This window comes from Durotheca rogersii, assembly GCF_024521655.1.
Source record: "Durotheca rogersii strain YMJ 92031201 chromosome Unknown GGS23scaffold_22, whole genome shotgun sequence".
NCBI classification, from domain to species: domain Eukaryota; kingdom Fungi; phylum Ascomycota; class Sordariomycetes; order Xylariales; family Xylariaceae; genus Durotheca; species Durotheca rogersii.
This window is the reverse complement of record NW_026251253.1, coordinates 395,779-416,387: the sequence shown is the minus strand read 5'-3', so window position 1 is coordinate 416,387 and position 20,609 is coordinate 395,779. Positions and strand designations below refer to the sequence as shown.

General features: G+C 55.6%; 4 protein-coding genes across 4 annotated transcripts; 3 read left to right on the top strand and 1 right to left on the bottom strand.

The window, feature by feature from the left end:
* Positions 1 to 6,933: 6,933 nt before the first annotated feature.
* GGS23DRAFT_579989 (uncharacterized protein) lies at positions 6,934 to 8,109 on the bottom strand. Its single transcript, XM_051517096.1, has 2 exons — positions 7,674 to 8,109; positions 6,934 to 7,570 (listed from the first exon to the last, which is right to left on the bottom strand). The coding sequence occupies exons 1-2, from the start codon at positions 7,990 to 7,992 to the stop codon at positions 7,476 to 7,478; spliced, it is 414 nt and encodes a 137-aa protein (XP_051369421.1). The 5' UTR covers positions 7,993 to 8,109; the 3' UTR covers positions 6,934 to 7,475.
* A 12-nt stretch (positions 8,110 to 8,121) lies between these two features.
* GGS23DRAFT_222117 (Di-copper centre-containing protein) lies at positions 8,122 to 9,966 on the top strand. Its single transcript, XM_051511975.1, has 3 exons — positions 8,122 to 9,041; positions 9,188 to 9,357; positions 9,492 to 9,966. The coding sequence occupies exons 1-3, from the start codon at positions 8,250 to 8,252 to the stop codon at positions 9,793 to 9,795; spliced, it is 1,266 nt and encodes a 421-aa protein (XP_051369420.1). The 5' UTR covers positions 8,122 to 8,249; the 3' UTR covers positions 9,796 to 9,966.
* A 3,762-nt stretch (positions 9,967 to 13,728) lies between these two features.
* On the top strand, positions 13,729 to 17,332 carry GGS23DRAFT_599229 (uncharacterized protein; the record flags this gene model as incomplete). Its single annotated transcript, XM_051518900.1, has 4 exons — positions 13,729 to 13,797; positions 14,081 to 14,160; positions 15,246 to 16,999; positions 17,103 to 17,332. The coding sequence occupies 4 exons, from the start codon at positions 13,729 to 13,731 to the stop codon at positions 17,330 to 17,332; spliced, it is 2,133 nt and encodes a 710-aa protein (XP_051369419.1).
* A 1,415-nt stretch (positions 17,333 to 18,747) lies between these two features.
* On the top strand, positions 18,748 to 20,570 carry GGS23DRAFT_579977 (SCO1 protein). Its single transcript, XM_051517095.1, has 2 exons — positions 18,748 to 19,593; positions 19,691 to 20,570. The coding sequence occupies exons 1-2, from the start codon at positions 19,036 to 19,038 to the stop codon at positions 20,117 to 20,119; spliced, it is 987 nt and encodes a 328-aa protein (XP_051369418.1). The 5' UTR covers positions 18,748 to 19,035; the 3' UTR covers positions 20,120 to 20,570.
* Positions 20,571 to 20,609: the final 39 nt, after the last annotated feature.

The following is a 20,609-nucleotide window of genomic DNA, read 5'->3' as shown; positions in this document are numbered from 1 at the left end:
ACCAAGACAGTATCGGCCAAGGGGGGTGCGCGCGACAGAGCCCTTGGATTCGCAGATCCGAACCGTCGACGGCAGGATCTCTTGAGGTAAATAATACAAGGAAGAAAGAGATAGACAGAAAAGGCGGGGGAGGGAGCCAGGACGAGAATGTGGATGAATCAACAGCTGGTGTGGCCGATAGGGATATTTATGATCGATTTGCGTCGCTCTCCTGATTCGCGTCTAAGTCGGGGGGAACGCCTAGCACAGCGGCAACGGGTGTGCAGAATGCATAACAGCAAGGGAGAGAGATGTCAAGGCAGCCCGCCCGAGGTGCGTCTCGCATCTGGGTCCTCATCCAATGCTGTTCCAGTCGGATGGCGCGCTACGTCACGGGCGAGGGACGGGAATGTAGCTGGGCACTGTGGAGAGAGATAGAGAGGACGGGGGGGGGGGGGGGGGGGGGCGCGAAGACGGGAGACAACAACAACACTTAGCGCGGCAGGACAAACGGTAGTATTGGGATCGGAAGAGGTTGAAGGATACATACGATAGCACTACCCGATACGTTGGTGGCGGAAGCGAGAGGAGGCAACTCGGACGGTGATAGATCCTGTATACTATGCACATCCGTATTCTCGTGCATCGTCCGACTTGCTTTATCATGTGTAACACCAGAGAACTCATATGTGACGAGCAAAGAGGCGCTCGTGGAGCCGGCCGGCGAACGTAGGGGTGGAGGGGAGGGCAAACAGGAGTGGGAGGGCCGGGGAAAGGGGGGAGGGATCCCTTCCGCGTAGGCCGCGAGAAGAAGAAGAATGTATTGGGTTGCACCATTCCAGCCACCGCGAGGGGAACTCGGTCCGTCGTCCATCGAGGCCGGCCACGAAAAAACTTCTGCAATGCTCCCCCCAAGCCCTTCTCCCCCCCCCTGAAGCTGGGTAGAATGAGAAGAAAAGGGGGTGGGGAGGTTGCACGAAAGAATATCGTCGCCTCTCCCTCTCCCCTTCTCCCTCTCTATTCTCCCATCTCTATCCATCTCCATCTCAGAGTGCACTTACATCTTCGGCCCTCCCCATTCCAGCCCGTTCGTGTCGCGTGTGGGCCCGCTCCTCGTAGACCGGCTGCAGGCCGCGTTGCTCTGCAGGTACATGCATACTTACCTGCCGGTCCCTTGGCGGCGACAATACGTAGACGGTAGACCCGAGGCCTCTCCCATCTGGGCGTGTGTAGGTATTGAGTCGAGCTGTCACTTCTTTTGTTTTGTTTTTTCTTTCTTTCTCTCTTTCGTCTCTCTCTACCCGCCAACTTGCTCTGGTTGGGCGAGAGCAGTCAACAGGTTACTGAGACAGGATCGCGACATCGACGTCACGACCTCTCGCGATGTAGGTGCTGACCGGGTGCCGACAGCTTCCGGAGGCGATTTAAGGTACAGCAAAGCTGAAATCTGATGGCTGCGCCAGCCAGTATTTCCCTCTGAGGCTCCTGCAGATCGGCGCCCCCCCCCCCGGCATTTACCTTGCCGATCGTCCAATAGTCCGGGATCTGTCACTCTGTCGCTCTGTCACCTGCATATTGTATACGTGTGCATGTGTATGAGCGCCGACTGGCCGCAAGACTGGAGCAATCAGTCGATGGGCGGGCCCCGATTGCGGTTCTGTCTCGGTGTTTGAGGTCAAGAACCAATAAAACAGGCGAAGCGGCAGCTGTTTTGAGCCGCATTCAGGATCATACAGCGGGAAGACGGGTGTCTTGCAGTGGACGGGGCGCAGACGCGTCTCCGGGGCGGGTTCTGCAGAGGTGCGTGCCGAGGGTTAGAATCTTGGGCTGCTCGTGTCGGGAATCCTTTCTCTCCCTCCCCCTCCTTCAACCTCTTCTGGCCCCCTTATCGACGTCCGCCAGGAGATATACCACAAGCACACGAGGGATGTCAAGACCGACTCGGCACCTAGGCAGGTAGGAGTCCACCGGGCTAGGCTGGTGATGCAAACAGTCTTGGGTGCTTACGAACTTACCAATGATGTCTTGAGATTGACATCGGAAGAAGAAAGGGGAGGAGGTGGCGGCGGCGGCGGCGGCGGCGGCAGAGGAGGAGGAGGAGGAGGAGGAGGAGGAGAAAGAGGAGGAGTTGACCAAAGTCGAAGGCGCTGAGGGGTTGGAGGGACAGAGAGAGAGGGAGTGAGGGAGTGAGGGATGGATGGATGGGAGGAAGCAAGATGGGGACGGATGCCGGAGGCTCCTGCCCTTACCGTGTCTCCGTTTGGTTTTCGAGACCAGCGTCCCCTGCGGTCAACTCGCCCACCGTGGCTGAAACCCGTTAGACCCCGATGCCCTTCTCCCTACTACTCCCTCCTAGTACGAGAGGCCGTTCAACAGGGTGCAGAATCTCGCATCTATCTCCGTGCTACGTGATACGTGTGTATGCGGCGCAGTTTAGTTGTGGGAAGCTTGTCAACTCTGAATTTGCACCTGCTGTCTTTCCCTCTTCTTCCCTGTACGCAGTATGTATGCATGTGTGTGTGTGTGTGTGTGTGTGTGTGTGTGTGTAACTGGTGATAACTTACCCCCCTGGCTACCTGTATGGGGTTGGGGCTGCCCGTGTAAGTCTGTCAAGCGAGGGAGAGAATTTTCAGGTGGGACGCGAAGTTCGGGCGGGCATGCGAGGCAAGGCAACTCGACAGGCTCTCCTTACCCAAACCTGTATCCAGTGTTACTTCGTACGCTCCATCGTTTTGTCATATATCGCCTGGGGCGTTCGGAGGATTTCCTCTTTGGTATCTTAGTTGCGTGCGGCCCAGTGAGGCGGATGTCTCTGCGCACACACAGGCTTCGTAGAATCGGAGTGGAATCCAGGATGAACCCCGACACACTGTCGCCTCGATGAGGGGATTCCCGTATGGCGAATCGACCATACGTCGCTATCTACATCTGCGATAGCACGACATTGCCATACCTCACTTTCACCAGGGTCCAGCTTGTCATCCGTGAAGCTACGGTGCAAGTTGTAGCGATGTGTCTTCGAGGCAGCCCGACTTGCGTCGGTGGGCCGCGAGGTCTCGGGTGTATACAGATATTCGCCGAAAGCCTGCGAACTATCGACCCATCCCTAGTGTTATTTCGTAGGCTGCTTGTTTACTTACGCAAGCGGCCTCCAGGAGGCGGGAAGACTTGAGTAGATGAATGGTGAGAGTTGGTGTTTCTGGGCTGTCAACATAATATCGGTAATCGGGAGCTGCTGTCCTCGTCCTCGGCCGGCGACTCAGCCGGCTGCTATATTTATTACTGCTAGACAATCTCGGAAAATAAACCGGTCGGAGGGCTCTCTTCGGGTCCCCTTCTTTTTTGGTCCCTCCTGTCTATGTAGTCCACATAATACGTATGAATGAGGAACAGTTATGTTGGGCAGCTGGGATATTTGCATGTTGTTCTAGAAAGATGAAAATAAATTAATATGCTGTCTGTTCACGGCCAGGGCCTGTCTCCGTACACGGACTAGATAGATTAATTAGATGCATGGTACCGTATGTCTGGATCTTGCATAGATGCATACGTAGGCACACGTAGATATCCTTATTTTCACACAGACAGACATCGACACACCTCGACACACCTCGACACATCACTGCCCACATGCCCACCCAATGCATGCCTACCTAATACCCTACCTATGTCCAACATGGCTCAAGTATCCGTACGTTATATGCCGATGCACACGAGCCGAGGTTACACAGCCGTACTATCAGCGCAAATTGTATAGGTAATCATGCGACCACTTCCAGCCCGAAGACGCGCCTCGTCGCGGTAGACGGATAGGACATTTGGTAATCGCATAGTTAACGGCGGGCTGGCTACCGCCTGTAGCTCCTCCTCCTCTTCAAGGCTCTATACCTATATAAACTCTCTCCTTAATTTTTTTTAGTAATATTTTCATTTATATATACGGAGAGATCCTCCGATCTCTCTTAGCACTCTCCACTTGCGTCGATGGTACCCGGTCTGCCGCGTGAGAATCTTAACTGACTCGTTGGGGTCCGGAGCTAGCGAGAAATCTCTTGGCCCTCGAACGCTTTCCCGTTAGAATCTGGAGAACTCATTTTCCTTCTTCTCTGTCCCGTGGCCAGCCAGCCGGCCGACCCGCCCAGCGTGGTGTTAGAAGGCATAGTCAGTTGGAGACGTCGGTTAGGACGGCTAGCGTCGAGGAGCGGCAGAAGGTCTCCGTCTCCGTCTTGGAGTCGTCTTGGGCTAGGTGCTATTGATTCAATGGTTCAATGGCGGGCTTTAGCGGTACACCTAGCTCGACGCATGCGCGGCTTGGTGATAAGAGTGCTACTACGGTAGGTGGTGTGGACTCCTCTAGGTGCCTATGAAAGGGGGTACAGTTAGGAGGCGCCGCAATGGCCAGCCCAGCTCTGCGGGATCGTCTGCCCACCACCCCCTATTCAGGTCTCCACTGCCATGAACTGCACGTCCGATTCTCCTTTAATATTGGTGGGGACTTACATTACCAGGGTCTGTATTGGGCGCCGACGCCCCACGGTAGCAGGGAATGACATAAGTACCGGCAGCACCGCCACTTTGCCACGCGTGTACTTACCTAAGTGGGTATATAGACACGTACCCAGCGTACCTAGAATACCTAACATAATGTACATGCGCACCATACCTACATCCTTTATATACATAGTAGACATGCATGCGTACGTGCAGCTTCATGTAGACTACTTACCCAGGTACCTACCTCAGGGTACCTCGGAAAGCACACGCCGGCCCAATCTGCGGATCGAGGGATGGGGCACCTCCTCCAGACTATACCAAGCTTTTCGCCGACTTGGTTTTTGGGAGAGACACATCCCATCTATCCGTATCCCGTCCGTACATGGGATGAAGGAGGGGGTCCTCGGCAGGAGATGGGATGACACATTATGTAAGTCATTTAATACCCAACTATTGATACCGCAATTCTTCCTACTCCGGGCTAGCTAGGCTATACGACTACCTGCGCATAACACGCGACGTGTACCCATAGACAGAACCAACAGGTGTCCATAGCCTACCTAATACTGCTAAAATTGTCATCAACACCGATTCCCAGAATGCGAGGCGGCCGTCCCAGTCTTTCCTCGACATGCTTACATCGTTGGTGTCAGCGATGCTGTTCAATACGAAGCCGCAATTCTGCGGATCAGCCCATCTTGTGCGGTGATGGGATCTTTTGGGGACTCCTTGCACATTGCATCCCCCTAGGTTTGGCTCGGCTGCGAGGTGTGAAGATGCCCATCCCGGTTGGCCGCCTGGCTCTTTTCGGGCTTGTTTAGCCCGGAATTGGCCAACGGGGGTTAATTTCAGGCAGGTACAAGTGTTTTGTATTTCCCAGCATCCTCGTCGCGAGCGTGTCAGCCCCTGAACGTCAATCCCATCGTTGCCATGAATAGGCCTATCTCTATCTCTAATGCCTACCCCCTCCTAGCCTACCTACTTACCTGGGACCAACCTGGCTGGGTAGGCTATACTTACATACCGTATTCGTAAAACGCGAACATCGAACATACATAAATAGACAAAGTTGTGCATTACATTATAGGCATACATACCTGTCTATGTCAAGGTGCAGGTACCTAGGGATTTGGCCTTCCTTCCCTCCCTTTTTTCCACGTCCCGACTTGCCTAGGTACCTCTGCCTCTACATGCCTGTAATGGAAGTCACATATGCGCTACCTACCTCTACATAAGATTAGGTGCCCCGGGTCAGGTCGGATTAGGTACCTCTACTTACCATACAGGGAGGGGGGGGTCTATTGACACTATGTCAGCAACCCTTTCTATGACTGGACATAGTGTCTGCCTCGTAATAAGAGTAAATTAAACTCTAGGCTGACATTATTACCATTTCTCGACATAGTTACCATCCGGACGTAATGTCTTTATTTTAAAAAAAGGTACATTCTATAGGATTACCCGGTTACCTCTAGGTTACGAAGTACGTACCTTTGTACCTTTGTATCTTTTACGTCTGTTACCTACCTAACCTCCTACCTATCTACCTACCTCTTCCATAGGTTCGAAGATAGGTAGTAGATAGATTCTACGGGCGCGCGAACTAGCTCCTATAGGTTTAAAGATAGGTAGATAGATTCCACGTGCACGAACTGGCTCCCATAGGTTTGAAGATAGGTTTGAAGATAGGTAGATAAATTCCACGCGCGCGAACTAGCTCCCATAGGTTCGAAGATAGGTTCGAAGATAGGTAGATAGATTCCACGAGCGAACTAGCTCCTATAGGTTCGAAGATAGATAGATTCCATACGCCTGAACAAGCTCCCATAGGTTCGAAGATAGATAGATTTCACGCGTCCGAACTAGCTCCCACAGGTTCGTAGATAGGTTCACAGATAGGTTCGCAGATAGGTTCGCAGATAGGTTCGAAGATAGATAGATTCTACGCACGAACTAGCTCCCACAGGTTCGAAGATAGATAGATTCCACGCGCCCGAACTAGCTCCCATAGGTTCGCAGATAGGTTCGTAGATAGGTTCGCAGATAGGTTCGCAGATAGGTTCGTAGATAGGTTCGAAGATAGGTTCGAAGATGGGTTCGAAGATGGGTAGTAGATCATGGTATGTAGAAAAAAGATAAAGACAACAGGTCTAGGTAGGTAGGTCTAGGTAGGTAGGTAGGTAGGTAGGTAGGTAGGTAGGTAGGTAGGTAGGTAGGTAGGTAGGTAGGTAGGTACCTATGGAATATATAGACATTATATCCGTCTGGACATTAGTTCCTACGTAGTCATAAAAACCATCCTGAAATTATAAGAAGGGAAGGTAATAAGGTCGGTACCGCGACCCTTGCTATAATTCTTTTAGCCCCTCCGAAAGAATGACCAGCTAAGGTAACCCTTACTAGATTTAGTTACCGTGTCGGTACCCCGACTCTATTGCTGACATACTGTCCATAGACCCCCCCCTCCCTGTATGGTACCTATCCGCCCTAGTCAAGTGCTGACGTTAAGTACTTAATATACCCGATAGGTATCGACATCAGGTACCTCTACCGGACCTCAGGTACAGGTTATAGGTACAGGTTATAGCACGTTAAACGGGTCCTTCCGTTAGAGGTACCTAAGGTACCGAATGCATGAGTAGGTATTTTCGGCCTCGCCAGACCCTGCCAACTTCCCACTCCTAAAATAGCCACCCCCATCGGCCATTAATCGTTGAATCATCATCATCTATTCCCAATCTCTCGCTCCCTCTCTCGCTTCTCTCTCTCTCCGCATGTAAACTGGCACCACACCCTCGGGACTGCCCATGGCACCGATCTTTCTCGATCATTAAATACAATCATCTGGTATCCGTCTATTAAGCCTTCCACGGCGAATCTCGAAATGGATCCGCTTATTAAAATGACAATAAGCGAGTCGTTGGAATATCCCCTGAACCCCCCCTCCCCAGTCTGCCCTAGGGAGGAATAAACCCGAGGGGAGGACTTCGTATCGAGGGGTCTCATCGACTGCTGGCGGAGCCGCTAGGAGACGCCTGGCCCTGCAGATTCTGCCATGTCACGATCTCCCATTGGCCGCTAGTAGGGTTCGACTGTGCTGTCGAGATGTCAGCTCCTCAATTCGTCCTGGTAAGCTTATGAGTATCATGCCGGATTCGAATTAGGATTAGACTGGTCCCCTTGCGCGTTCTGCGTCCTACCTGAGAGCCCGCCGGGAAACCTGTTGGCTAGAGCGCCGTCGCAATAGTCAATCTCGTATACTATGTCAAGTGGCAGATTCCCGTCAGCGTCGGGCACTTCGCTCGTACGTCTCGTGAACTCGGCTGCGTGCCGTATTGCGTGAATCGGCCAATCGTCGTTCGCGAGCTCAGGCTCTAGACGTGCCACCCCAGGTTCCCGAAGTTCTCGGCCTTGGAGAAGAAAAGTCGAACGAGGAGTAGCGTGAGTGAAAAGAGGGAGGGCGAGACATAACAGAGAGAGAGGGCGAGAGACGCGTGCACGGATAACAAGCCCGCCCATGCTAGAACCGGGGGTGCACTTCCATACAACGTAGTACCTGGGGAGGGCCGATCCACATGGGGGGCTTGGGAGACATCAGCCTACCCGCAGACAGCGCGTAGGGGGGGAGAACCTATATAACTAGCTGAGCCGTCGCTGTGGGATCTGCAGGTGAGGCTTCTTTCTCCCCTAGCGATCTCGATCGTCTGCCGCTCGTTAACTTCCATAATCTGTATATATATAATATTCGATATATACGGGGGGAAAAGCTACTCATCATGAAGACCACATTCGCTTTATTCGTGCCGGCGGTCTCGGCCGCCGTGCTCCCATCCGCCCCGGCAAAACAGGGTCTCCCGCTATCCGCCTTCGGCGAGGTCCATTCCATCTCCATCATCGAGGCTATTCAGGGAGTCGATCTCATCGGAACCAACTTCTCGGCCCTGCCTATCTCTACTATTGACGGCCTCATCGACCCCGTCCTGGACCTGTTCACCCCCAACAGCGGCGACAAAGTAGACGAAGGAAGCTTCAGAACCTCCAGCACCAGCGGTAATAAGGTGGCGGCCTCACCCTCGCCTTCTCCCTCACCTTCGCCCTCGCCTTCGTCTTTCAGTGTCTCCAGCACTACGGCCGCGGACGACAGTGTGAGCGTCGCCGCCGAGTGCACGAACCCGCACGTGCGGTACGAGTGGGACAACTACTCGACGTCGGACAAGAAGGCGTTTGTCGACGCGCTGCAGTGCCTCATCAACGCGCCGCCATCTGGGCGGTTCAGCCCGTCGCGCAATCGGTACGAAGATTTCGTGCGCTTACACCAGTCGTATGCGCCCAACATCCACAGTACGAGCACCACCCAGCAGACGCACAAGTTCCTCCTCTGGCACCGCTACTACGTGTGGGCCCTCGAGCAGGTCATGCGCGACGAGTGCGGCTTCAACCGCGCGTTCCCGTGGTGGGACGAGAAGAAGTGGGCTGGTCGCTTCGCCCAGGCCACCATCTTCACCTCCGAGTACTTCGGCAGCCTGCCCGGCCCTACCAACGGTGCCGCTACCTGCATTAACAACGGCGTGAGTATTCTTCCCGCGCCCCTTACCCTCCCCGGCGTTGTTGGGGTCGCTCCATTGCGGAGTGCATACTTGACGGCCTTGATGAGGGCGGAAATTCACGGACGGCGAATAGATGACTAACTAAATCGCCGCCTCGGCGTCTGTAGAGATTCGCCGGCATGTCCGTCAGCCTGGGTCCCGGCATGACCACCAACAACCCTCACTGCCTGCAGCGCGCCGTCAACGAGGGTGTCACGGCGCAGACCGGTCTGAGTGCGTGGGATGCGTGCTTCTCGCGTTCATCGTACCCTGACTTCCACAGTTGCGTCGAGTTCACGTGAGTGATTTCCCCAGACTACCACCCACCTGTTCAGCCGCCATAACCTCCTCCCCCCCCCGTTCCGGTTGTTCTACCACGTGATTTTTGCTCTCGCCTCGTGGTTCGCTATGCTAATATTGCACGCGCCATAGTTACCACGCGCAGGGCCACAACGGAATGGGCGGCATGATGGCGGACGCGATCGCGTCGCCTGGTGACCCGGCCTTCTTCATGCACCACCTATTCGTCGACTACGCCTTCCGCAAGTGGCAGATCGAGGACGTCCAGCGCCGCACGACGATCAGCGGCTGCGCCGATAACAAGAACTGCTCGCCGTTGACCCTCGACACCATGGTGTACGTGGGCCAGATCTGCGGCGCCAAGTGCCCCGACCTCCGCGTCCGCGACATCCTCAACACCATGGAGGGCCACTTCTGCTACCGCTACAACTACTAAGCTTCCTGCGCTTACGGTGTGTTAGAGCGAGGCCGAGTTCCCTTGGAAAGGGTGGGGGGGCTGAGTAAGAAGGGGAGAAGAGAGGAGAAAGGGCGGTTTGGGGTAATCAGATTTTTTCGATATCCCCTCCCCGGGCCGCGGCGGCCCACTGCCACACGGACACACGTCTTGATGCCGGGCAGCGTATCTGAGCCGACAGAATTTATATATACACATTACACATGGCTGAATCTAGCCGGTAGGGGGTGATCTGGTTTTGGCTCTACCCTACCCTGCCCACTGCACATATATACCTAGTCACCGCTATAGAGAGGAGGGAAGAAGCACATCAAATAATAGCACTCATTTTTGCATTCTACCATACCCACCCGTTTTGGAATAACAGCAAGCCACGGCCGACCTAGTCGCAACGTCTTTTTTGGTTCGGGTCAGCCGGCTCGGATAGTTTTTCTCGCCAGTCCTGCGCAGGTGCGAGATCGGGTAGTGGTGGGACCGATGGGTGCTACGTACGTCAGCGAGCCCGAGTATGCGGGCGTGTATGTGAGCGTGCGCACATCTGGCTCTCCCCTCCTTTCCCACCTCGTATTCTCCTGCCTTGCTGCGTCTCGGCCGTTTGCAAACGTGTCTCTGTCCTCTCTGTTTCTCTTTTGCATACACACATAGGTATGTATAGGTATCGATGGATGCGTGGATGAATGTAGTATGGTATGGACCACACGTACACTCCTTGCCCCGCTTCATATGAGTGAGGTTAGCGAACATAGTACTGAATGTGATTATGCTGGAGGTGATGTTTTTGCTTGTCGGCCCAAGCTAAAGATCCAGCCTTCCCCCCCCATCCTGTTCGTACGGAGGGGTGCCACGCGCCCCCGCGCGGCCGAGGGCGAACTGCTGCGGCCAGCCGCGCGCGATAGCACATACGAGCTTGTGCAGACGAGCCGGGTCTGCCTGCTTCCCCCGCGCCGGTTCCCGAGAAGTCGTGTGCTCGGCGTGTGATGGGGGGGGACCTTTGGACATCCCCCTAGCCGCGAGAGCCGAGAGGCTGAGCGCATGGCAGACCACAACCCCCCCTTAGCGCCCTCCTACGTATCTCAGTCCAATGCATCTAGTGCTGGCGTCTCTGCGCATCGCCCTTGTCCTGTGCTTCGCTGGCTGGCTGGCTGCTCGCTGTCTCCGTCTCATACTTACCTGGGTAGGTAGCTAGCAATGTGCGAAGCTACGTCGGTCACTAGCCGTGCTTTCTTTCCATATATGTACCTACTCAGGTAGGTACCTAGTGCCCTAGAAGTTTTATGATATTACCTGTAGGGAGGCACCTTAGGTAGGAGGTATGTAGCAACACTCTTCTTCCCAACAACTGCTCGGTACAGTCGTTACCCCGCGTCGTTCGTCACATCCCGTCGCCGCGGAGTACGAGTCGACGCTTCGTCGGAGCTTCTAATTGGTCAATGGCCAAAGCTACCGGATCTTGGTGGAGGGACGGGTCGTTCCTTGCTGCTGCGACCTCCGTACAGTGTTAACTAGAACTCGTCGATGGGCGGAGGATATCGCTACAGTGCCTACCTCCTAGATATAGGTACACCTAGACGCGGAGGATGTGATGCTGCATGCATGGACAGATTCTAATAGCTGTCCCTGGTATGCCCACTGGGTGTGGGGGCAGCCTACGTAGAGAGAAGTTAGGTGCCCTCGAAGAAGAGACGTGCTTGTTGCCTCAATGTGTGTTCAGTAACATACCTAGAGGTAACATAGAGCGGTTAACTCGAGGCTGGCTGGCCCCTGATACTACCTACCTACTTCCTAAAGGCCAAGGCCAAATAACAAATGACCTAGGCTAGGCGCTAATTTCCCGTCGCCAACGTATATCACCTTACCCTATACATATATTCCCAACCAGCCTCCCTATAAAACGCCTCTGGCAAGAAGGGGATCCGGAGTCTGTTTCCGTAGGACAGGCCCGCACGTGATAGGACTCCATCTCTTCTTACTGGGCTCATCTTACCCTGGGGTCACAGAGCGTGAATCAGCAAGCTGCGTGATGGAAATTGGGCGTGTCCGTCACCGTTGGCTAACCAGGAATTATCCGCCGGCTTAGATTGGAGGGTCACAGTTCCGAGTGTGAGATCCTCCTTGTGTCACCTCTAGGGGTTCACGTATGGAGATATATCCATGTACGTACCCGAGGCCGTCGAGTTACCTATCTGCTGCTCTCTCCTCCCGACCCTCAGATTAGACTGGTGATAGCTCCGCTAGCTACCCACCTCAGGTACCTACCTACCTACCTATGTACATACATCAATTGCCTTAGGTAGAGGCACGCCTACGGATGGACGTCGATCCGCTCCCGCGCGCTGCCTTGTCGCGTTTGTGACCGAGACATTGAGCATCCAAATCTCCCGCTCCCATGTCTTAGCCGCTGAGACGAGGGCGGCCGTGATCTTCAGGCACGACGGACACCGACTCATAATAACGAAAGCCGCGGAACGCCCCAAAGTTCGAGATCGCCTGCTTGTACCTGCGTATCCCTTGCCTCGGGCGCACACCAATATTTTACCTACCTGCCGTCAATACATTGTGTGCTGCAGGTCGTGGTCGTAGAGACCTCGTATTGCCCGCGCCTCCATTTTGACGCTCCCACTCATGGGCAGGTCTTGTATGTCTTACGTTAGGCAGAGCACGCATGCACCGTGATGTCGCTCCCAGCGCTCTGGAACGAGTCTGGGCCTCGTCCCGCCAGCTTCTGCCCAGCATCGAGCCCAACCTGCAGGACCCGCAGGACGCTAAGCCGGAATGCTTCGTCACAAACTTGCCAACGCACCGGCCTCTCTTCTTTGTTCTTCTTTTTCGCTCCCTCGCTTGTTGCTGCGTCTTGTACTCGTACGTTCGATTTCTCTGCTCTCGTATTGCTAACCCTACGCATAATAATACGCCTTTGCCTCTGCCGGCCTCTGCATGAACCGATGGAGGCAAATACACCAGTCCATGCATGCGTGTTGATATAGCGCCTACCTGTATCTTTTGAGCATCTTAACGTGTCGAACTCCGCCTACAAATAGACCCAGCTCCAAGGTTCGCTGCTTTTCCCCAGCTTAGCTCCGTGCCTGCCCCCCTTCGAGCCGAGGGACGTTGTCACTGGTGGAGGGGCCCCTCTCGCTGTCGTCGGCACGCTCTGACCTGTCACCCGGCCGAGTCCCGGTCCGGTCTGATGTGAAGCCTGAATTACAGGTCAGGTAGATGCATGTCATCTTAGCCACGGCTCGAGTCGGACAGCCTTAGCACGTCGATGCCTGTGTCCTCCTTCTGTATATATATATATTATATATATAGAATAGACAGAATGACGACATACGAGACAACAATTGAGACAGAGAGGCTAAGATACGCTTATAATGGGTTGTCATCCGGTCGATGTAGGTATGTTACAGGTATCTTTGTCCTTCCCACCAAATGATGGGGGGGGGGGTCCTGTGGTCGGATTAGACAATTCTTTATACCCCCACATTCACTTCCAAGTGAGATCCTCGATGACTTAGGTCCCTAAGGTAAGCGTCACCTTCCATTGTAGCATTGACTTACAACGTAGGTAGACACTTGACTTAGGTGCCTGCTCTATACCGACCTCCACACCTCAACCGGTGAAGCTGAGCTATTACCTTACCTTTTATGTACCTGACATACCTTCCACAGTACCTTGCTTAGATTAGGTACCTACCTACTCAAGGTACTTGGAGCCGTGTTGGGAAGCCGTATCAAAGAGAGTGTTTATACCTTCTATAGCCTTAGTGTGTACTTTCTGTCACCTAGGCCGACTAGCCGCCTGCACCTTAGAGCCTGTAAGTGGGCAGGTAGAATCGCGCAAGTGTGAACTACCCGTCTCTCTCCTTCACAAGAGGGAGGGAGGCAGGTGGCACTTGAATAGGCACATGAATAACGATGCAACGGCAGGAAACGACAATAGCAACGTGGACAGTGCGACTGCTGCAGGCCCAGGGCGTGTCACAGGTACCGAAGTACCTGCGATCTGTAGGCACCATTATTACCACCTTCCTACCGCAGATGAGACCCCAGGGCCTGGCAGCATGCTTCCAGCTCCTCTCTCTCCCCTGCGCGTCCTTTTCTTCATCACAGCTCTCCAGGGGGGAAGATCGGGCAAGCTGCAGTGTCCGAGAAGAGAAGAGGGAGACAAAAAAAGAAGAATACTCAGCCATTGGCACGTAGGTATGCTCGCAACATATCGTCGCTTGCTAGCGTCCAGAGAGCGCAGCCCTACTACCCCTTGCAACAGCTGATTGCCTCTGGTAACCGGGCAGCGCTGGCACCGCCGGCGCTGCTGGACGCGGATGGTCAGAAGGCCAGAAGCGAAGGGTGAGCAGACGAGAAGCCGGTTGGGCAGGCGAGTCGCCGCGACAACAAGACGAGATTAACCGACACTGCAATTTTGAGAGAAGATTAAAAAAAAAAAACCCACATGCAGAGGAGAAGAAAGGCAAAGAAGGGAAAGAAATATTACAAACGAGAACCCACAAACAACACGAACACGTCTTCACGACACATCGATCTTGGTCTCGACAGCTAGCTCTATCTCTCCCTTTTGGTGTTGGGGCCGATTGGTTTCGACTGCGGCTCCTCGAACCACCAGCCATCGCATTTCCCGCGCTTCTGCCCAGCCCAGCCTCCGACTTTACGGGCACCAGACAGGACACCAGCCAGAACTCGAGACGCGAACACCGCAACCCTTCCCACATGCACCTTACGATACCACCGCTGCCACCTCTCTTTCCTCCGTCTGGGAAGTACCCAATTCCGATACACTGACCACAGAAAGAAAGAGGGAGAGAGATCTGCGATCTGCTCCAGCTCAGACGCCTCTTTGCCTGTCTTCTCCATTGCTTGGAGCTGGCAGCCAAGTAGACCCGTCTAGCACTTTACCTGTTACCTCTTACTGACTTGGCTCTGCTGTGTACCCTCAACTACCCATACTTACCCTCCTACCCAAAACCACCACCGCACATCCCGAATACATCCACGTATACGCCACTGCACCTAAGGTAAGCAGCAGACCTTTCCTATCGCGTTTTTCACCACCGCTTAGATGGTACCCGGGGCACGGCCGGAGAGATCGATCTGTCTCCTGCGGGATTAGCGTGCCACTTACAACATACTCATTTGTTTTCTACCCTCTTGCAGTGTCTCACTCACCACTGCATACGGTGGTGATTCTCTCTCACGTTGTCCGCTTCACCGTCAGCTCGTGCTGCCGGGGAGACGACCGCAAAGTTGTCCGAACGAACCCCAACCGCGCCTGCTTACGACCGTCACGACCGTTACGAATTTTCTACGCCAACACCCACCCAGCGCCAGCGGCGTGACCTCCTCCGCCAGTCTCCACAGCCGCGTACGCCGGAGCCCAAATCCGCTGCTACTCCCCCTTCCCTTCACCGACTCCGTAGGACACCGCGCTTCTCCGCTTCTCCCAGCTCACCGCCTGAGAGACAGCCCCGCCAGCCAATTGGCCGCGTTACCGTCACTCTCGGGCCTCAAGGGCATTACATCCTCGCGCATCCTGAGCGACAGCCCGGAGCCGAACGCCCCAAACCTCCTAGGCGACGACTCTCCCAAGGGAACCTAAGTGACGATTCCGAGGCGTCCTCGACCCACACTCGCCCGCCCTCGCCCCACCAGCAGACGACCACCTCTACTTCGAAATCGGACACACCTGAACAACACCCAGCCCTTCGCATCTCAAGGCAGTCCCATAGCGCCATCTTGTATGCGCTCGAGCAGACTCTTCGCGGCCCCAAACAGCTGACCGACGACCTCGTCGAGCTATACGCCCCGATGTCCGACCTGATGGGAGGAAGAGGCGGCCCCGCCACCACGAACGGGAATGGCGCCTCGTCCGTACGACCTACCACTGCACGAGCGGCCGTCGGTTCCCCTTCGGGAATTAGAGGCCCCCGGGTGATTATGCAGGAAAGAGCTGCGCGAGAAGCCGCGCGAGAGGCCAGACAGCGTGAGGAGCAAGAGCGGGAGCGGTTGGAGCGTGAGCACGCCGCGAACGAGGCACGTCGGCAAGAGGAGGCAGTCCGGAGAGAAGCAGAGCGAAAAGACGCGGAGCAACGAGCTGCTGCGGCGACTGCAGCTGCCGCTGGCGCTGGTATCTACGAATCCGGTGTTGAACCCTCCACTCCGCGGCGGCCCGCGCAGCCTACTACCTCGGGTCGCATACCCGGAGATAATGATGCTCGCGCATCGATACCCCCTAGAGCCACCTCTCAGGCCCAAGCCTCGCAGCAACCTCGGCAGGCCCGACCTGCCGTCTCGGCCACACAGGGCGCCCCGGGTCCGTCGACATCCGGCCCGGGAATGGCGGGTCCTTCTGGCACACAACCCCAACCAGGCGAAAGCTCGACGGCCATCGGACGGGGTAGAAACTCATTCCCCCACGCATTTGAGCGTTGGGAAACCCTGTCCGCCCATTGGGAAGGCTTAACAAGTTTTTGGATTCGCCGATTAGAGCAGAGCGCGCATGAGATAAGCCAGGATCCTATCTCCGCACAGCTGTCTCGGCAGGTTACGGATCTTTCTTCTGCCGGCGCCAATCTGTTCCACGCCGTGGTTGAGCTCCAGCGCCTGCGCGCTTCGTCGGAGCGCAAGTTCCAGCGCTGGTTTTTCGAGACCCGGGCCGAGATAGAACGTTCGCAAGAAATTACGGCGATGCTTGAGGCGGCCCTCGAAGAGGAGAGACGAAGCCGGGCAGACGCGATCCGCGAAGCCGTCGAGCACGAGCAAGGCACCTCCAAGATGCAGAAGCAGCTAGCTGAGTTGCGCAAGGAGCTGACAATTTCTAAGGAAGAGGCGCGGCGTGCGTGGGAGGAGCTTGGCCGACGCGAGCAGGAGGAGCGAGATCGCACCACTTCTCTGCAGCTCGGCCACCCGACCATCGTCGGCGGGGTCCAAGTCGTTCCGATGACCCAAAGTCTTGGTCGCGGTAACACGCAGCGAACCACTCGTTCCCAGAGCCAGCAAGAGCCTTCCGACTATGCCCAACCCCAGCCATCGCCTGCTGCTGCTCGCTACCAATTCCCCCAGGTCCCCACAACCCAACCAACCCCGGGACCGGCTGGCGGCAGCACCTCCTTCCAAGCGCCTTCTTCCGTCCAACACCAGCAGAGCTACGGCTCCGAGGGAGCCTACAGTGAAGGTGGGTATATTAATGGCATACCGACAGGCCCCGTCCGAGACTCACGAGATCACGAGAGCCCCGTTCGCGCCCCCTGATTTAAATGGTTCTGACAATAGAGCAGAAGAGTTCGAGCCGCAAGCGACCCAACCGAACGTCTATCAACCAACCGGCACCAGCACTCAACAACCACAGTATTCGACGGCCCCAGACTATAGCGGTTCGGGTTACACGATGCCTTGGGAGGACGCGGACAATCGCCACCACCACCCGACGCGCCTGAGCGACGTGATCGAGGAAGAGGACGAGCGCAGTCGGACGAGCGCAAGCCAGAGCCAGGTCAGCCGGCCCTGAGGGGCCATGGAATGCGCACAGCTCCGACATGGACCCGAGCCGTTGCGTGCTCCGAATGTTTCCCAGGCCAAATATGCGACGCGCTGACGGAAGTAACTCTCGTCCCCTTCCCTCGACCATTCCGAAGATGCAGGAGAACGCTATTTCGAGAGGTCTTGCGGAGAAGTAGGGCGTAGATTCGTTCGCTTCGGTCGGCGCGCTGTTGGTATCCGGATAAGATTTCCCTAATATTCCGACGCCAATACCTCATCCATTGGAGTTCTGCGTGGAGGTTGTTTTCTGTCTCTTCTCTTTCTGTCTGTCTCTACTTTCTCCTCGCGAGGGGGGACACATCTATGGCGTATCGAGGGACATCGACGAAAATAGAAGGAGCTGCATGAGCCGCACTCTGTTTCCTTTTCTTTTTTTCTTCCCCTCCTCCTATCTCGTACCGAGGGGTCCATAATGTCTGGAATCGAGTTGGCGGGAAGGGTAATCGCAGGCGGGCGACATGACGGCATTTGTGAAAACGAAAAAAAGAGGCGGCGGCATTGGAGCATTTCTGTCCTCCCATTTTCCTTTTTTTTTCCCCCCCATTCTCAATGCGTGCCGAAAGGCGTAGGCTATATCCGATCATCTTGTGGGCCGTGGTTGATTGGCATGGTGAACCGAGGAGATGGTATTGCTGCTTTTCGTTTTATTTCTTTTCTCCCCTCTCTTTTTTCTCTCCCCCCCGTTTCACCCCTTTCTCTTCGACGAACAAGATCAAGGCGGCGAAGGAGGAAGGGAGGGGGATGCGGGAGCGGGAAGAGGGAAAGTTGGTGTGAGAGAGGGCGGTGGTATTGGAAGGGAGGCGACGACCTGACAGGAACGATGGAGTTGGTCTTTTACCTGTGTTGGGAATATTGTATGTGGTGCAGTTGTAATTATAGTAATATGTGATGACAACGGAATTCAATGTCCCACCAGGCATATAGGCCATTCCAGAGGATGGCGATGACGAAGGGTACCTAGGGTTGGAGCACCGTAGACCATGACTGAAGAAGGGATCGACATACCTTGACGAGGCGGGTTCCGGCGGTGTTTTTCCATGCCTACACGACTTGCCCGGGCTAAGGAGGCAGGCAGCGGACTGTCGCAGGGTTTCGAGTGATCCCACGCACGTTATTCAGAAACGGGCTGGTTATTGGAAAGGAAGTGCTGCCTTTTTTATAGGATCTGGTTAGTTGCTTTTTATATAATCGACACAGGTCATAGGCTGGTTGCATGACATATATATATGATCACCGGCCCTTCTGTAAGTGCATACACGTGCATACGTGCATACACACGGTACGCCTATGTATTTAAGAGTGGTTACATAGGTACCTGGTTATGCCTAGGTACGATGTGGCTGAAGCTTGTTGCTCACCCCTCCAGTGGCGCTGCCCGGAACTGGCCGGCTTTGCTGTTGCTTCGGCAGCTCTCAATTCCTTTTTTCTCTTGACGTTGAACCGCACTCACCCGCACCTCTACCCACCTAACCTCGCTGATTCGAAGCTCCCTCTCTCTTCCTCTATGCATTGCGCCACGTACATGTCGACAGAAGTTCACGCGCGCAAGAGAAGTCCGTCGCTAAATCCACGCAGTCCACTAGGTGAACCGCTGCTGGTTCTTGTGAGCGAGCAGCTCGGAGCTGCTACTTAACCAAAAAAAAGAGGAGGGATTGCATACGAACCGCAACGATGCCGCCTCTATTCGAGGTCTCGCGCCCCCTTTTCCGGTCCCTCGCGCAGAGCCAACGCCTGTTCCACCGCGCCGCGAAATCCGCGCCGTCGTCGTCCGCACCCCCTTATCTATCTTCGCCGCGCCCCTCCGTCTCGTCGGGCTCGTCGGTGTCACCCCTGCTCCCCTCGCGACAATACCACCACCAACACCAGCACCACCACCAACTTCTCTTCCACCCGCGGCAAGAGCCGAACGCGCGGCGGGTGACGGCGCGGCCGCGGGGCGCGAACGCGGGGGCGGGGGCGGGACAGCGGCGGCACAAGGCAAAGACGGTGGAGGAGGCGCGGAGCCGGTACCGCACCGGCCCGTTCTCGTGGAAAGCAGGCGTGCTGTTCGTGACCGCGGCGGTCGGCCTGACGTGGTACTTCGAGAGCGAGAAGGAGCGGATGCACCGCCGGCGGGTGGCCGAGGCGACCAAGGGCGCCGGCCGGCCCAAGGTCGGCGGGCCGTTCGAGCTGCGCGACCAAGAGGGGCGGCCGTTCAGCAGCGAGGCGCTGAAGGGGCGGTATGCGCTGGTGAGTTAGCTCTCCCTGTCTGTCTCTTTTTTCTTTCTCGGCGACACGGAGAAGGCGGGAGGAAGAGGAACAAGGCTGACGACCTGCGACGGGCTAGGTGTACTTCGGCTTCACGCACTGCCCGGACATCTGCCCGGATGAGCTGGACAAGATGGCGCGGATGGTGACGCTGGTGGAGGAGCAGCGGCCGGGGTCGATCACGCCGGTGTTCATCACGTGCGACCCGGCGCGGGACGACCCGGCGACGCTGAAGGCGTACCTGGCCGAGTTCGACGAGCGGCTGGTGGGGCTGACGGGGACGTACGATGAGGTGCGCGACGTGTGCAAGGCGTACCGGGTCTACTTCAGCACGCCGCGCGACATCAAGCCGGGGCAGGACTACCTGGTGGACCACAGCATCTACTTCTACCTGATGGACCCCGAGGGCGACTTCGTGGAGGCGCTAGGCCGCCAGCACAGCCCCGATCAGGCGGCTAACGCGATCCTCGATCACATGAAGGACTGGAAGGGCGGGTGGCGGCAGTGATGGGGACGGCGAGAAGGGGGGGGGAGATGGATGTACATTGGAACCGAGACACACTACTCCCCCGCCAGAGACGGGCCTAATCGATCTGGCTGGTAAAGTTGCAGGTTGTACATATGCGGTTTGTAGCCGCGGAAGATAGGGAAACATCATGGGATACCTGATGGATTACGGCTTGGGACTGGAGGGATCGGTGACAGGGTAACCAAAGGCAACCCGCTCCCCGGATGTACCTTTCATGCCATAATGTAGACTTCCTACCTCGGGCAGGCCAAGTTTACGTGTCTATACAGGTGAATGCAACAGGTACGTCGACGTCTGCGTGGTAGGTACTGCTGGTAGGTAATTCTTGCGCCACTGGGCTTGTTGCCGGACCTGGCAACATCTGGAGAGTTATGCAGACGAGTCGGAAGCGTTGAGGCGTGGGTTCATGTCGGACGGGAGACGGATGGCTTGAAAATAAAGAATAAAAATCCAAGTACCTATCAATCGA

Coding starts and splice junctions, on each gene's coding strand:
- GGS23DRAFT_579989 (XM_051517096.1), bottom strand. CDS start 7,992: ATGGGCGGGCTTGTTATCCGTGCACGCGTCTCTCGCCCTCTCTCTCTG. Junction 7,571..7,673: donor GTTTCCCGGCGGGCTCTCAG/GTAGGACGCAGA, acceptor ACATCTCGACAG/CACAGTCGAACCCTACTAGC.
- GGS23DRAFT_222117 (XM_051511975.1), top strand. CDS start 8,250: ATGAAGACCACATTCGCTTTATTCGTGCCGGCGGTCTCGGCCGCCGTG. Junction 9,042..9,187: donor CTACCTGCATTAACAACGGC/GTGAGTATTCTT, acceptor CGGCGTCTGTAG/AGATTCGCCGGCATGTCCGT. Junction 9,358..9,491: donor CACAGTTGCGTCGAGTTCAC/GTGAGTGATTTC, acceptor CACGCGCCATAG/TTACCACGCGCAGGGCCACA.
- GGS23DRAFT_579977 (XM_051517095.1), top strand. CDS start 19,036: ATGCCGCCTCTATTCGAGGTCTCGCGCCCCCTTTTCCGGTCCCTCGCG. Junction 19,594..19,690: donor TGAAGGGGCGGTATGCGCTG/GTGAGTTAGCTC, acceptor GCGACGGGCTAG/GTGTACTTCGGCTTCACGCA.